We start from the raw sequence: 16,543 nt of genomic DNA on the forward strand, positions 1-16,543 counted from the left end.
AAGGTACAATTCATCTAGGGGTGCACCTTCATGCCATTTCCCTTCTTTATGCTAGGAATTTGCCCTGTGTTTATGCACAGTTTCTACATGCTATGATATCGACTGTGCATTCGTTTGGGCAACTTGCCTATTGTGTGTGTAAAGCATTGCTTACTTGTAGTAATCACCTCTGGGTCTTACACTGTTTCCACCCTCTCATCCTCAATTGTCCCTAAGCCTTTGGAAAAGAAGGGTGTGATATAAATGTCCCATTTAGAGCTTAGAATTCTCCAGACATTTATTTTCTGTACCTGTAACAGCTGTGTGTCTTTGTGCTAATGGCCATCTACTGCAAAACTAATGTTCTCTTATAAGAGAGAGTGTACTAATGTATGGGTCTAACAAGGATTTGTTAGTAATTGGTTTAATACAAAGTCTCATTATCAGAAATGTTGTAAGTGACCTCTGACATAGCTTATACAGATTCTTGTCTCTGATATCTGTGTCAGGTCTTGTGAAGTGGTCTTTAGTAAGAAAGCAGTTAATTACGCCCATTACGCCTGTACCACTCTTTCTCTAGTGGGCATAACTTGCCACATAGGTCATTATTGAAACTGGAAGAATTCATAGTCAGATAAGATTGATATTTACTTTTCACTTTCAATATCATTCATAGCAACTTGTAGCACTATGAAAGCTAGACAGAACTGATAAAGGCTCCAGGTCACTCACTACCTGCTTAATTTCTCCATGTTCTTTGACTCAGTAGATAATAAGTCCCATCAATAAGGCCTTTCACCAAGTCCTGGAGGGTATTCAAAAGCAATGGCAATAGCCTGTGATATTGTGATTATATGGAATCTCACTGGGCAACAATTCCATCAGAGACAATTCATTTCTGATATAAGAATTTCTATAAAAAATAAAAAATAAATAAATAAAAAGAATTTTTATTTGTCTCTTTTGTCTACCTAGGTCATTGTTGCTCTGTTTTAGGATTACTCTATTTATGTTCTTTTTATATACCTTTATTTGTATTTCATAAAGCTTCTGTAGTACAAGATTTTCATATGACTTTTTTATGAGGTCTTTGGTATTAGTTAGCACTCTCCTCACTCATAAAAATACCCTCAGGGACACTATGTAAGAAACTTGTAGTTCAATTGCTACTATGTAACTCATTGAGCTTGAAATAAAGTCAGTATTGGTTGAACTTCCAACCTATGCTGGTGGTCATGGCTCCTATAAACTTGAGGAGGGGACTGCTGAATCATGTAAGATTCAGGAGCTTCCTGATCCTTTCAAGTTGTGCTTACTTCTGAGTACTACAGGAGCCCCCATAAGTCATCAGACATGCTGGGGTGGGAATCTTGGTAATGTAATGTACCATGATCCTATAAATAACTCCTCATACATATTTTCTTAAATTTTTCTCAGTAAACTCACTAGTTCACTAAGTTAAACTTTGGGGTAATTATTTTGGGTGCTGATCAAGCAGAACATACATTTATTTATACTCCTCAGAACATCAGTCTAGCAAAGCATAGATACAGAAGCTAAATTTTAAGACCTTCACCTCATATAACCCCCACTTAAACTTCATCAATTGTTTGAAGAACTCACCTCTGGACTCACAAGAATACTGGAAGTAATGGGCCATGATTCCTGAAAACATGCTTATATTCCCAGGCTTGACAATAACAGTATCTGCATTTGATGACATTTCCTGCTCACCTAAAAAAAAAAAAAAAAAAAAAAAAAAAAAAAACAAACAGATGAGTGACTCTGAAATGGAAAGTCATTTTATCATTTCATTAAAAATGTGATAGAAAATTTTATCAGGGAGCTTTAAGGTAGATATAGAGTCTTTACTATTGGGCCTAGAAGTGAACAAGAGAGCACTCATAGCCATATGAGTAGAGGATATTTCAAAGCTGCGGCATAGAGCTCAGAATGCTTGAAATTATTAAGATAAGCATGAACACTTTAAGGGGCATTTGAGATAGGCAGATGAAGAGGATCTTGATTCACACAGGTCACTAGAGAAGAGTTTACCTTGGATATAAGAGGAAGAGGATTCTGATCAGATATGGATTCTAATCAGAGAGCAAGGATGGAGTTTGTGCTGAACTGATTCATCAGGATTGTTGACTGAAATAGAATGACACTAGGATGTTCACACACTCTTATCAGAGGACTCGACATTGAATGTATAGTTGGAAAAATCACTATTCAAAACAGGTTTTATAAGTATCTGGTCCAGTGGCTTACAACAATAATGCTATACAAGTATACAAGTATAATGCTATACTCCCTCTGACTTGTTTCCTCCAATGCTTCTCTTCAATTTGAAAGTTTCTTGGTGTAAGTTTAGGTTTTGCATACATCTGGTGTTGTGTATGAGAGACAAGTATCATTCCTCAACAGTCATATAAAAGGCAACAAATATCCATAAAGCAATAAACAAATAAGAAAAATATGGTTCTGCCATGCTGTGGAATACTATGTAACCCTAGAGAGAAGGGAAAGCTGACATATGCTTTGAGGCCTAATTTATCATATATTGATCCGACTTTTCACACTGTAAAGGCAACATGTTTGTGATAGGACACAAATAATGCATTAGAAGACAAATTTACACACATGGAGAGCAAAATGGTAGATTCTGGGTTTGAGAGAAAGAGGAGGATTACAGATTAATGAATACAGTTTCCTTCAGATATCTGATGATGGTATTTGCATGACAGTGTAGATGTCACTGATGCCATTGATCTAAGTATTTAAATTATCAAAATGGGAACTTTTATTATATATATATATATATATATATATATATATATACCATAATATATACATATTGCCATAATAAAAATACTGAAGGTTCAGATTTTTCTTCTGTATGGGCAACCACTTTAACCTCAGCAGAAATTAGGGAATAAATAAGATTGTACAATGATTCCAAATTTCTCAAACAAGCCAAAGTATGGTTTAAATACTATTATCAAAATTACATGAGAAATTCCTTGAAATATTTCTATATTGAATATGTATTTATATAATTAGGAGAATTGTAATATTTAATATGTTTCTGGATCAAGTTCCTTACCTCTTGAACTATGGGAGCTAACATGTAAATATTATAAATTCATATCTATTACTGTTTTCATCTATCTAAACCTCTTCAATTTTCTTTATCTTAACTTCTGGCATTATTGTTCATGATAATAAGTTTCTAGAATTAAAGCTCAGAATAAAGATTAAGAAAAACAGTTTTAAAAAGGCAGAAAGGAACAGTCAGTGTTCTTAATCTCTGAGCCATCTCTTCAACACCCTCAACTGAGAAACTGTGGTACATATACACAATGGAATACTATTCAGTAATAAAAAAACAAGGAAATCATGAAATTTGCAAGTAAATGGTGGGAACTGGAAAAGATCATCCTGAGTGAGCTATCCCAGAAGCAGAAAGACACATGGCATATATTCACTCATATAGATATATAATATAGGATAAAACTACTAAATCTGTACATTTAAAGAAACTAATCAAGAGGGAGGACTTTGGCTAAAATGTTCAATCCCCATTCAGAAAGGCAAAGAAGATGGACATCAGAAGAAGGAGAAAACAGGGAACAAGTTAGGAGCCTGCCACAGAGGGCCTTTGAAAAGGCTTTGCCTTGCAGACTATCAAAGCAGATGCTGAGACTTATGGCCAACTGTTGGGCAGAATGCAGGGAATCTTATGAAAGAAGTGGGAAATAGTAAGATCTGAAGAGGACGGAAGCTCCACAAGGAGAGCAACAGAAGCAAAAAGTCTGAGCACAGGGATCTTCCCTGAGACTGATACTCCAACCAAGTATCATTCATGGAGATAACCTAGAACCCCTGCACAGATGTAGCCCATGGCAGTTCACTAATAGGAATAGGGACTGTCTCTGACATGAACTGATTGGCTTGCTCTTTAATTACCTCCCCCTGAGGGGGGAGCAGCCTTACCAGGACACAGAGGAAGACAATGCAGCCACTCCTGATGAGACCTAACAGACTAGGATCAGAAGAAAGGAAAAGAAGACCTCCATTATCAGTGGACTTGGGGAGAAGCATTTGTGGAGAAGGGCGAGGAAGGAAGGGATTGGGCGGGAAGGAGGGAGGGAATACAGGAGGGAGACAAAGTGAATAAAATGTAATTAATAAAAAATAAAAATAAATTTTAAAAAGGCAGAAAAGAAAATGGAAGCCATTTTCCAAAGGTCTCAGTCACTTTTCTTACCTATTAACCAAGCTTTTAAGAAATAGCTCATATATCACAACTTAGTTTCTAAAGACAAGAGAGGAGAAAGACAGAAAAGGAACATTCCAAGTGCCAGGCAGTATCAGGAGAGCTGGCACCTCTGTTTTTTTCTCCTTAGACCTTCACCTTCACCTTGTCATTGCTGATTAGAGATGATCATCTGTTAAAACTTATGACACCTGAGTCCTACCCAACACTGAAACCATTGTGCTCTAGCATCCATACATACAGGGTCTAACCTTAGCTTAAATCAGAAACACTGAAGTAAAGTACAGTGACTCAGCCCACTCCAAGACATTTTAAACAAAACTATTTTCTCTAAAGTAAAATCAGAATTGGGCTGAAATTAAACTCCCTGTGCTCTGCCCAAAGTTTGGTCCTGAGTCTCAGCATCTGCTTCAATCCCCTGTTGCGTGAATCCTTTCAGAGGACCCTCTATAGTGGATTCCCATCCTGTTTCCTCTCTTCCACCACTTCTGGTGTCTATCCTGTTTGCCATTCTGAATGAGATTTAAGCGTCTTCCCTAGGGTACTCCTTAATGTTTAACTTCTTTAAGTCTGTCGATGGCTGTCCTATATTATATGGCCAATATCAGCTTATTAGTGAATGTATACCATGCCTGTCTTTCTGTTTCTGGGCTACCTCACTCAGAATGATCTCTTTTAGTTCCATCCATTTGCCTGCAAATGTCATTATTTCAGAGAAACACTTAAAGAAGTGTTTAGTGCTCAGCATCCTTAGTCATAAGGGAAATGCAAATCAAAACAACTCTGAGATTCCATCTTACACTTATCAGAATGGGTAAGATCAAAAACACAAATGACAACACATGCTGGAGAGAATGTGGAGAAAGGGGAAACATCCCCCATTGCTGGTGGGAATGTAACCTTTTACAACCACTTTAGAAATCAATTTGGCACTTTCTCAGAGCATTAGGAATAGTACTACCTCAAGATCCAGCTATACCACTCCTAAGCATCTACCCAAAAGATATCCCACCATTCAATAAAGACATTTGCTCAACTATGTTCATAGCAGCTTTATTTATAATAGCCAGAAGCTGTTAGATGTCCCTCAATGAAGGAATGGATACAGAAAGTGTGGTACATTTACACAATGGAATACTACTCAGTAATTAAAAACAAGGAAATCAGGAAATTTGCAGGCAAATGGTGGGAACTAGAAAAGATCATCTGGAGTAAGGTAATCTAGAAGCAGAAAGACACAAATGATATATACTCACTTATAAGTGAGTATTAGCCATATAATATAGGATAAATATACTAAAATCTATAGTTCTAAAGAAGCCAAAGAACAAGGAGGACCCTAGGGAAAACGATTAATCCTCATTCAGAAGGGCAAATAGGACAGACATATGAAGTAGGAGAAGACAAGGAACAGGACAGGAGCTTTCCACAGGAGACCTCTGAAAGACTCTACCCACCAGGATATCGAAGGAGATACTAAGACTCATTGCCAAATTTTGGGCAGAGTGCCAGAATCCTTATGAAAGAAGAGGGAGACAGAAAGACCTGTAGGGGACAGGAACTCCACAAGGAGAACAACAGAGCCAAAATACCTGGACTGGGGGGGGGGGGGGGTTGCAGAGACCAATACTCCAACCAAGGACCATGCATGGAGAGGACCTAGACCCCTGTTCAAAGGAAGTCCATTGGCTGCTCAGTTTCCATGTGGGTTCCCTGTTAAGTGGTACAGGGGCTGTCTCTGACATGAACTCAGTGGCAGATCACCTCCCCTTGTGGGATGCAGCCTTGCCAGGCCACAGAAGAAGAAGATGCAGCCAACCCTGATGAGACCTGATAAGCTAAAGATAGATAGAAGGGGAGGAGGTCCTCCCCTATCAGGGGACCAGGGAGGGGCACAGGGGAAGAAGAGGGAGGGGGAATGGGAGGAGATGAGGGAAGAGGCTGCAGAGGGGATACAAAGTGAATAAATTGTAATAAATAAACATATAAATAAAATTAAATTTAAAAATAATTAAATAAAAACAGAAAGCATTGTTGGACTCTGTGCTGCACTCTACAAAACAACACTCCACCACCTTCTAGAACTACATCCTTGGTTCATGTTGGAGAACCCAAACTCCAGACCTTTTGTGTACTGAAAAATGCTTTCCCAGGAGGAGTCTTCTGTGAAATACATACCCACCTTCCACCAAGTAAGAAGCAACTTCAGAAGCTCTCCAGTAGGCAACTGAGGCATGTGCAGTATTGTCAAGATTCTCTAGGAGTCTCAGAGAGAAGGGAGGAGGGAAACTTCATGCAAGATGATGCTAGGCTTCCTTACAAGTGAGAAAGATCACTTGTTGCTTTTCCTTGTCTATGGAGATGATGGTGTCCTCAAGCCAGTCTCTCAGAAATTATCCTTCTAGTTTATATTCCCCAAACCATAGATTAAATGGCCCCTGTCAAGAAGACCACAAAGTCATGGCATGAATGAAGATGGATGCATTAGGAAGATGATAGGAGATTCCAGACACAGTGGCAGGAGAGAGTGGCATGTGTCTTCTCTCCCCTTTCTTTGTCCTGGGAATCCTTCCCCACCTACTGTCTTTTGAAAGATGAGAATACATGTTTGGTTTTATTACTACCAAGAATCAACATCACGAAGCCTGAGCTGGCTTCTTGGATCAGTTTTTATTCCAGAACTACCTCTTGAGTAGTAGAGTCACTGAGAAAATGCTCCAAGCACCTTTATCCTTAACAGCAGTAATTTATGAACCCAGTGAGACTTGTTTGAGGAATCCAGCATTTATGTTTACTTCCCTTAACTGCCCCTGCATTTTGTAACATACCTATTGTGTACCCTCCTTATTTCCCTGAAATAAAGTCTACAGATAAGACCATACCAGCCATTAATAAGACACCTTGACTGGAATGCTACAAACTTTGGGGAGGAAGATATTTACGGTAAAATATTATGTTCCACTCTGCAAACGCTGGGGCATGAAGAATGAGGTTAGTGGTACAGGCAGGTACTCCAATGAAGTAACTGAATGCAGTTCCTGAGGAAACTACTGAGGAGCTGGTATGGTAGTATGAGCTTCAGAAATGAAGGGAAAGAAAAAGTCTGAAAGATACTTCCTCCATAAGGATCTCATCGTTCATGGTCTTCCATGAAATAAAAGTCTGCATGCTAGAGAATTTTTTTTTTCTGTCGAAGCCTTGGTTTGCAAACGGGAAGGCTGAGAACTTTGCTTCAGATGCAAAATAGAAAGTTACACAGCTTCAGACTAAGTTGATGATTTCATGTTTCCCAGAAAGCACACCTGCAGTCTTTTGGAAGTGAACTTACAACCACGTGATCCAGGAGCAGTCGCCCACCCTTGTGCCTCAGCCAAAAAGTCCCTTCTGTTCACCAGCATTGCCTACTGGCAGTGGGCTCAAACTGCCCTGTCAGTCAGCTGCAGCCAGTAAGAAGTGGTGTGAGTTTAATTCTCCTCAGTCAGTCATTTAAAGGAGAGTACAGGACATCTCAGCACCTCCTGAGACGGACAGTCATCAAAGGAGACTCGGGCACATCTCAGTGCCTGCTCAGACAGACAGACATCCAAAGAAGACTCAGGCTCATCTCAGTACCAGGAACCCCTCATCCATCCAAAACTTTGTGAAGGTCTCATCAGTCTCTATCTCATGGTAATCCTGAAGGAGTCCAGACTTGGCTCCATCATCTTTCACTGCAATTAGAAATTCTGCCAGCCCTGCAGGAATCTGCTAGCAGACATGCACCCTTTTAAGCCAATGAGGTCAGTACTCTAACCTCAGTCTCACAATAGACTCTAAGGAACCCAATCTCAGCTGTGGGCATTTCTGTGAGACATTGTCTGAGCCACAGTGAAGAACATCACTGGTTCCCTGTCCAGTACACCCACATACTTCAGTACTTCCTTAGGTTTTCCCTAGGTCCATCTGACTAAACAGCTACAGCAAAACTTGTGGTAAATCTGTGCATAGCCTGCCCCCTAGTGCCAAATGGCTACAGTGACCAGAGCTTAGTTTAGAATGTCTGGAAATCCAGTTGAAGAAACTGAGTTCATAACACATATTAAGTAATTATTTAAATTCCTTCACCACACTATGAAGTCTAGGAGAAGCACCTAACTGTTAATCGCACAGACACTGGTGCATTGTACAGACACCAAGAACATTCATTCACCAAGAGCTATGAGATCATCAAACAGACTGATAAGGTGCCAAAGTCACGGTCATGTATGACTTGCCAAACTATGAATTAATAGAACATGTCTTAAAGAAAACACCGAGGCAATACAAAAAATGAGAAAAAGCTCACAGGTATTGAACTAAAAATAAATTCCTAAAATAAGATAGTAACAAATAGAATGAAAAGCTTGAGAGAGCATTATTCACTAAAAAAGCACACAAAATTCAATCAGAATATAAATATAGATTGATACTGTCTAGAGATATTAAGACTAAAAGACTGGTGTGATATCTCAGTTGGTAAACTGTTTGGTGCATGAGAGTGAGGCCTTGAATTTGGGTCCCCAGGATGTATGTGGTACATCTACACAATGGAGTATTACTCTACAATGAAAAATAAGGAAATCATGAAATTTGCAGGTAAATGGTGGGACCTGGAAAGGATCATCCTGAGTAAACTGTCCCAGAAGCAGAAAGACACACACGGTATATACTCACTCATATAGACATATATAGGATAAACCTACTAAAATCTGTACATCTAAAGAAACTAATCAAGAGAGGGGACCCTGACTAAAACGCTCAATCCCCATCCCGAAAGGCAAAGAGGATGAACATCAGAAGAAGAAAACAGGAAACAACCTAGGAACCTGCCACAGAGGGCCTCTGAAAGGCTCTGTCCTTCAGACTATCAAAGCAGATGCTGAGACTTATGGCCAACTCTTGGGCAGAGTGCATGGAATCTTATGAAAGAAGTGGGAAATAGTACGATCTGGAGAGGATAGAAGCTCCACAAGGAGAGCAACAGAACCAGAAAGTTTGAACCAAGGCATCTTCCCAGAGACTCATACTCCAACCAAGTACCAGGCATGGAGATAACCTAGAACCCCTGCACAAATGTAGTTCATGGCAGTTCCTGTCCATGTGGGTTACATAGTAATGGGAAGAGGGACTGCCTCTGACAAAATCTGATAGGCCTGTTCTTTGATCACCTCCCCCTGAGGGGAGAGCAGCCTTACCAGGCCACAGAAGATGACAATGCAGCCACTCCTGATGTGATCTGATAGACTAAGATCAGAAGGAAGGAGAGGAGGACCTCCCCTATCAGTGGACTTGAGGAGGGGCATGTGTGAAGAAGGGGGAGTGAAGGTGAGACTGGGAGGGGTTTATAGGGGGATACAAAGTGAATAAAGTGTAATTAATAAAATAAAGTTTAATTTAAAAAAAGGAACGCACAAAAATTGCTAGCATTTTTATATAAATGACAAATGGTCTAAGAAAGAAATGAAGAAACAATATCTTTAACAATAGCCTCAAATATAAACTATTTTGGGATGCCTCTAACCAAGTAAGTAAAAGACTTGTATGATAAAACCTTTAAGTCTTTAAAGAAAGAAATTGAAGAAGATATCAGAAGATGGAAAGATCTTCCATGCTCATGGATTGGTAGGATTAACAAAAAAAAAAAAAAAAAAAGAGGTCCATTCTACCTAAAGAAATCTACAGATTCAGTGCAATCCCCATCATAATTCCATCACAATTCTTTGCAGATCTTGATAGGACAATGTTCAGTTTCATACGGAAACACAAAAAACCAAGGGTAACTAAAAGAATCCTGAATAATAAAGGAACTGCTGCAAGTATTACTATTTCTAACCTCAAATTGTCCTACAAAACTGTAACAGTAAAAGCAGCATGATATTGCCACAAAAAACAGACACATTGGTCAATGGAATTGAGTTAAAGACCCAAACATGAGTTCGCGTACCTGTGGACACCCGATTTTTTTTTTTTTCAATGCAGTTTATTCAGGAACATTGAACAATCCTCGGACCCCGGGGAAAGCCAGCCCACAGCTTAAATAGCCTCTGGGTAGCCAACCCAGGCGTGCCACGGGGGCAATGCAGATAGGTCCACATACATGGAAGCAAGCCAGATCCTCGGCCTTAGCCAAATGTGGAGTTGTTCGTGACAGAGAGCACTCACCATCGGGAAGGTGGAAGGCGGAAACCAGCTCCATCTTTAAGGCATAGCATTCCGCAGCTCTCTACAGTTCCCCCTTTTTGTTTTAGACGCATCAGGCAAGAGTAGAGGTCTGATCTCTGATAATAGAAATAAATTGGGACTTTGTACAGATGTTCATTGAAGCAGGACATTCTCCCCAAGCATGGTTGGATACCATAAAAAGCTAAAATGATACGCTCAGGATGCGAGGCTAAGCACTGCACTCAGGGTCAGCCGCTTTCGACCCAGAGAAGAGCATGTCTGATTGCATGCGGGTTGATGCCCCAGGTCCCGCCTCTGAGAAAAAGGTATCGGACGGTCTGATGCTTTTTGGGTGGATGACACCTAAATGAACATCTGTACAAAGTCCCGATTTTTTTTTTTTTTATGAGAACTGATAGACTAAGATCAGAAGGAAGGAGAGGAGAACCTCCCCTATTAGTGGACTTGGGGAGGGGCATGCATGCAGAAACGGGAGGGAGAGTGGGATCGGGAGGGGAGGAGGGAGGGGTTTATGGGGGTATACAAAATGAATAAAGTGTAATTAATAAAAAATAAAAAAAAAAACTTAAAAAAAGGAAAGACCTGGAGGAGACAAGAACCCCACAAGTAGGACAACAGAACCAGACTCCATTTGGGTCCAGGGGAGCTTGCAGAGACCAATACTCCAACTAAGGAATATGCCTGGAGAGGACCTAGGCACCCTTGTTCAATGGAAGCCCATTGGCTACTCAGTTTCCAAGTGGGTTCCCTACTAAGGGGCACAGGGGCTGTCTCTGACGTGACTCTGTGACAGGCTCTTTGATCACCACCCCCTGGTGGATGTAGCCTTACCAGGTCACAGAGGAAGATGATGCAGCCAGTCCTGATGAGACCTGATAGGCTAGAGTCAAATAGAATGGGAGGACAATTTCCCCTATCTAGTGACTAGGGAAAGGGCATAGGGGGAGAAGAGGGAGGGTGGATGGGACTGGGAGAAGACCAGGGAGGGGGCTGCAGAGGAGATGCAAAGTGAATAAACTATAATAAATAAATATATAAAGAAAATTTTAAATTTAAAAAAAAAAGAAACCAGAAATACACACTAGGAAAAAAAATGGTGCTTCAACAAATGGTGCTGGTCCCTGTTTGTTTATATCCCCCATTTTTATTCATTATTAGCCAGATAGAGCCAAGTAATTGTGGTGATGATACCTGCTTTTTTGCCCAATGCTGGAAGCTAGTGAATTTAGGTATGCCCTGGTTACTCGCATGCCTCGCTGGATGCCTGTGCCCATTGATGCCCCTCACGCTATGACTCTCTTCAGACAGAAAAGGGATCTTGGAACTACAGCCGCCATTGTTACTGCCATCTCATTGGCGGCTGTTGGAGCTACCACCGCGGCATTAGCCAGGAGTCATACTGTGCAGACTGCTCAGACCCTGAATAATCTTTTAGCCAATGTAGCTCATGCCTTAGATGTACAAAAAGGAATTAATGCTCAACTAAAAGGAGGCTTGGTGGAGTTCAATCAGAGGATTGACCTCGTGCAGGAGCAAATTGATACCCTATGGCAAATCGCTCAATTTGGCTGTCAATGGAAGTATGCTGGACTTTGTGTCACTAGCATACAACATGAGAATTTTTCCTGTGCTGAAAATCTGTCTAAACAATTGTCTAGCTATATTTTAGGTAATTGGACTGGAGAATTCGATACTATGATGGAGCCACTGAAGCAGGACATTCTCCCCAAGCATGGTTGGATACCATAAAAAGCTAAAATGTTATGCTCAGGATGCGAGGCTAAGCACTGCACTCAGGGTCAGCTGCTTTGGACCCAGAGAAGAGCATGTCTGATTGCATGAGGGTTGATGCCCCAGGTCCCGCCTCTGAGAAAAAGGTATCGGACGCGTCTGATGCTCTTTGGGTGGATGACACCTAAATGAACATCGGTACAAAGTCCCAATTTATTTCTAATATCAGAGATCAGACCTCTACTCTTGCCTGATGCGTCTAAAACAAAAAGGGGGTACTGTAGAGAGCTGCGTAATGCCGCGCCTTAAAGATGGAGCTGGTTTCTGCCTTCCACCTTCCCGATGGTGAGTGCTCTCTGTCACGAACAACTCCACATTTGGCTAAGGCTGAGGATCTGGCTTGCCTCCATGTATGTGGACCTATCTGCATTGCCCACGTGGCACGCTGGGGTTGGCTACCCAGAGGCTATTTAAGCTGTGGGCTGGCTTTCCCCAGGGTCCGATGATTGTTCAAGGTTCCTGAATAAACTGCATTGAAAAAAAAAAAAAAAACAAAAACAAAAAAACAAATGGTGCTGGTCAAACCGGATGGTTAACATGTAAAAGAAATTCTACTAGATCCGTACTTATCTATCACCTTGCATAAAAAAATCAACTCCAAAATAGATCACAGACCTCAACATAAAACCAAATGCATTGAACTCGATAGAAAAGAAAGTAGGGAATAGCCTTAAACTCATTGGTACAGAAATAGACTTTCTGAACAGAACACACTAGTGTAGACTTTTTGCCATAGGCAATATTTATTTCTGCTGTGTTAATGTTTTCCAAAAGTTTTTTGTATCATTTGTTCCTTCTTTTTACTGTTCGTCTTTGTGACTTAATTGTTTTTTGTTGTACTAACTTGTTTGGGGTAAAACTAGATAAAACTAGTCTACATTTTGTTATAACTACAAATTTTCATTGTATGTTATTAAACACGGTACTGCGTACATATACATTAAAGACCTTTCACTACAAACTTTCCTACCCCAGTCCTTTCTTTCATCTTCTTTTAGCCCACTTTGTTACCTAAGACAATTTCACTTCCACTTTTATGTATACATGATTTCCCATACATGGTTATTACCTAGAAACCCTGCTCAGATGTAGCCTATGACAGCTCAGTATACAAGTGAGTTCCCTAGTAAGGGAAACAGGGACTGCCTCCAACATGAATTCAGTGGTTGGCTCTTTGATCACCTTCCCCTGAGGGGGGAGCAGCCTTCCAAGGACACAAGAGGAAGACAATGCAGCCAGTCCTGACCAGACCTGATAAGCTAGGGTAAGATGGAAGGTGAGGAGGACCTCCCCTATCAGTGGACTTGGAAAGGGGTATGGGAGGAGATAATGGAGGGAGGGTGGGATGGGGAGAGAATGAGGGAGGGGGCTACAACTGGGATACAAAATGAATAAACTGTAATTAATATATAAAAATAAAAATTTAATTAAAAATAGAAATACATGATTCATGTATCTGTATAAAATTTGGGAAGAATTTATTAAAGAAAACAAAGCAATTGTCTTTCTAATACTATAGCTCATGAAAGCTGGTATCAGAAAGACAGTCATCATGCAGTTGCATCAATTTTCCTACAGCATAACTTCAGTTTTTATGGTTTAAATATATCTCAGTGTGCATATATACTTTACTGTCTATCTATTCCTCAGTTGATAGACAGCTAAGCTGGTTTCATAACTTAGCCATTGGGAACAGCACCACAATGAGCACTGATGTGCAAATAGCTCTGTGTTGTTGCCTTGACTCCTTCAAGTAGATCTGATCTTCATTTCTCTAGTTACTTCCATACTAATGTCTATACTAACTGAACCAGTTTTCAGTCCTCTCTACAGTAATTTGTTCATACTGTCAGCAAAATTTGCTATTTTTCCTAGGTTTGTGCCTTTTCATTTTGTTTTGGAGCATGGTAGACTCACTATTTGACACACAACTGAAGGCAATGATTATCTCTCCCCCAAGAACCTATCATGTACCAATAGTTCAGTAATGAGTGGTAGACTCCATCCAGGCTGTTGATGGGTTCAGTCTTGTGCAAGGACCACACAGGCAGCCACAGCTGCTATGAGATCGTATTCACCATGACAGTATCATGCACTAAAGATATTTCACATCTCTTGTTTGAATCTTTTAGCTCTTGCATTCTTCACAATACCTTTTTACAGTGTTCTCTGTTCCTTAGAAAAGTCAAAGAACAAGGTGTGTCCACCTGTGGAATTGACCTCCACATATCCATAAAAGGCATTAGGAAGAAGCTTGATGGAGCAAACAGAGGTGAGAGAGATTAGAGTTAATAACATGTTGCATAGTGAAGTGTTGGTAAGAGGGTTGATTGCACAAATGCTCTGTACCAGAAGCTAAGTGGTCAGATACTGCTTACAATAAATCATTTGGTTTAGTTGTTAGACAACATGCATACAAATAAGATATGCAAATTTCAATTGTAAAACATGATTTTAACATGAGCTATAGGTACTAATGTAAAATGCTGACATTTTCATATTACTGAGCAAAAATGAGTGTTACATAAAGCATAATTTGATATAAATGGACAAAAGGAACTCACGGAGATTTATTTTTTTCTTAGACATGGGTACATGGACAAAAGGCTGAGAACCATTGCAAAGGGTGATGGGGTCTCGAGTGACTTATTTGCTCTGTCAGATGACATTTGCCATTTCAGAACCAGTTCACCTAAGGGAAGAGAACAGTCATCTTCCCTCCTTCAACAATACTCCTGAAAATAGAGACTAGAAGAAATGTTGTTTGCCATTCTGTTGGGTTCCCAGTCAGACATCAACACATGCTGTCTCCCTGAACTCTACCCATCTGAGGCCATGTCCATTATCTCTTGCAGGTTGGTGTCTATTTGCTGAGGCCTTGCCCATGCCAGTGCTGAGGCTTTCAGGCGTAGAAAAGATTGTGACTCATGTTTACATTTTTCTCCTTCTTGCTTTGGAGGAAAATAGCATTGAAACTCAGGCATATCACACCCCAGCTTCCCACATGGACAAAGTGGGTGCATCCTGGAACCTGCACATGCCAAGCGAGTTGGCCTGTCTCATGTGCATGACAAGAAGTCTGGAGCCCAAGTCCATTCCATTATTATCTGCAGGAAGCTCTGCCCACCACGTGGTAGCCGGTAACTCCCAGGAAACCAAGAGGCATTCCCTCACCCAGCTAAACACCAGCATAGATTCCTGTGTCTAGGGAGATGTGTGCTCTGTAAAACCAAAGTTCATTTCCCTTGGAGAAAACAATTTTTTCAGGATCCAGAAGGTGCCTGCCACAGAAACACCTGAGCGGCTCTGTAGCTTCCAGAGCACAGCAACAAGGAGAGACTGCCCTGGAAACTGCACTGATTCTGGGCCAATGTTTCTCCAGAGAAGTGAGGTCCACACCCTAATCATGTGGAGCCTTTTCACAAACTACCTCATTTCATCTTCATTAAAAGATGGATTTAGGGCTAGAGAGGTGGCTCAGAGGTTAAGAGCACTGGCTGCTCTTCCAGAGGTCATGAGTTCAATTCCCAGCAACCACATGTGGCTCACAACCATCTATAATAAAATCTGATGCCCTCTTTTGGCATGCAGGTGTACATGATAACACACATTGTATACATAATAAATAAATAAATTTTTGTCACTCTCATTGCTCTCCTCTTCCTCTTCCCCATCAAGTATTCCTATCCTAAAATTTTGAGTTCCCAGAGTACTGATCTGAGGAGCTATCTACCTCCTCCAGAGCCCAGTAAAAACTCTCCACTCTGCATGTCCAAGGTCAGTTTTTAGATTCCACACACAGGTGCAGTTGTGTGGTATTTTGTCTTTGTATGTCTTAACTCACTGTCCTTCAGGCCTGTTGATGATGCTGGTAATGACTAGATTGATTTTTTTAAAAGAAAAATCATATTGCATGATGTAGATAGACCCCATTTTCTTTACTTTCTAATCTTTAGTTGATGAATCAGCAGCTTCATTCTACATTTTTAGCACTGTGAATAGTGCTGCAGTAATCAGAGGGCAGAAATGTTTTGTAGCTGTGCTGTTTTCATTGAGTTCTTAAGTTTTCCTAAATAAAACTACATTCCTCTCTCCTTGGTTAGAGGTTAAATATTTTATGTTTACCTTTCTCTTTTAAATTCACACATGAAATTATATGCGTCTTTCCTGAAAAATGTTATGATCTGCAATGTTTCAGCAAGGTGGAATGAATAATCAAGATAATTAATGCAAACAAGATTCAATTGTTCATTTTTAATTAGCAGTTTTACTGCATCCTTGTACAAAGGAGTT

The 16,543-nt window shown here is 40.4% G+C and overlaps 1 protein-coding gene across 1 annotated transcript in view; it reads left to right on the plus strand.

The window, feature by feature from the left end:
• The window catches only part of LOC132652870 (testin-2-like), a gene marked incomplete at its 5' end in the record, with an annotated part of 67,094 nt that extends 51,636 nt beyond the window's left edge, over nt 1-15,458 (plus strand). The window contains 2 exons of the mRNA XM_060378804.1: nt 14,431-14,522; nt 15,106-15,458. Of these exons, the coding sequence (XP_060234787.1) occupies nt 14,431-14,522; nt 15,106-15,458 (445 nt within the window). The remainder of the gene's footprint in view (nt 1-14,430; nt 14,523-15,105) is intronic.
• Between the last annotated feature and the right edge of the window lie 1,085 nt (nt 15,459-16,543).

The sequence above is a fragment of the Meriones unguiculatus genome, chromosome 3 (assembly GCF_030254825.1).
Source record: "Meriones unguiculatus strain TT.TT164.6M chromosome 3, Bangor_MerUng_6.1, whole genome shotgun sequence".
In the NCBI taxonomy this organism is placed as follows: Eukaryota; Metazoa; Chordata; class Mammalia; order Rodentia; family Muridae; genus Meriones; species Meriones unguiculatus.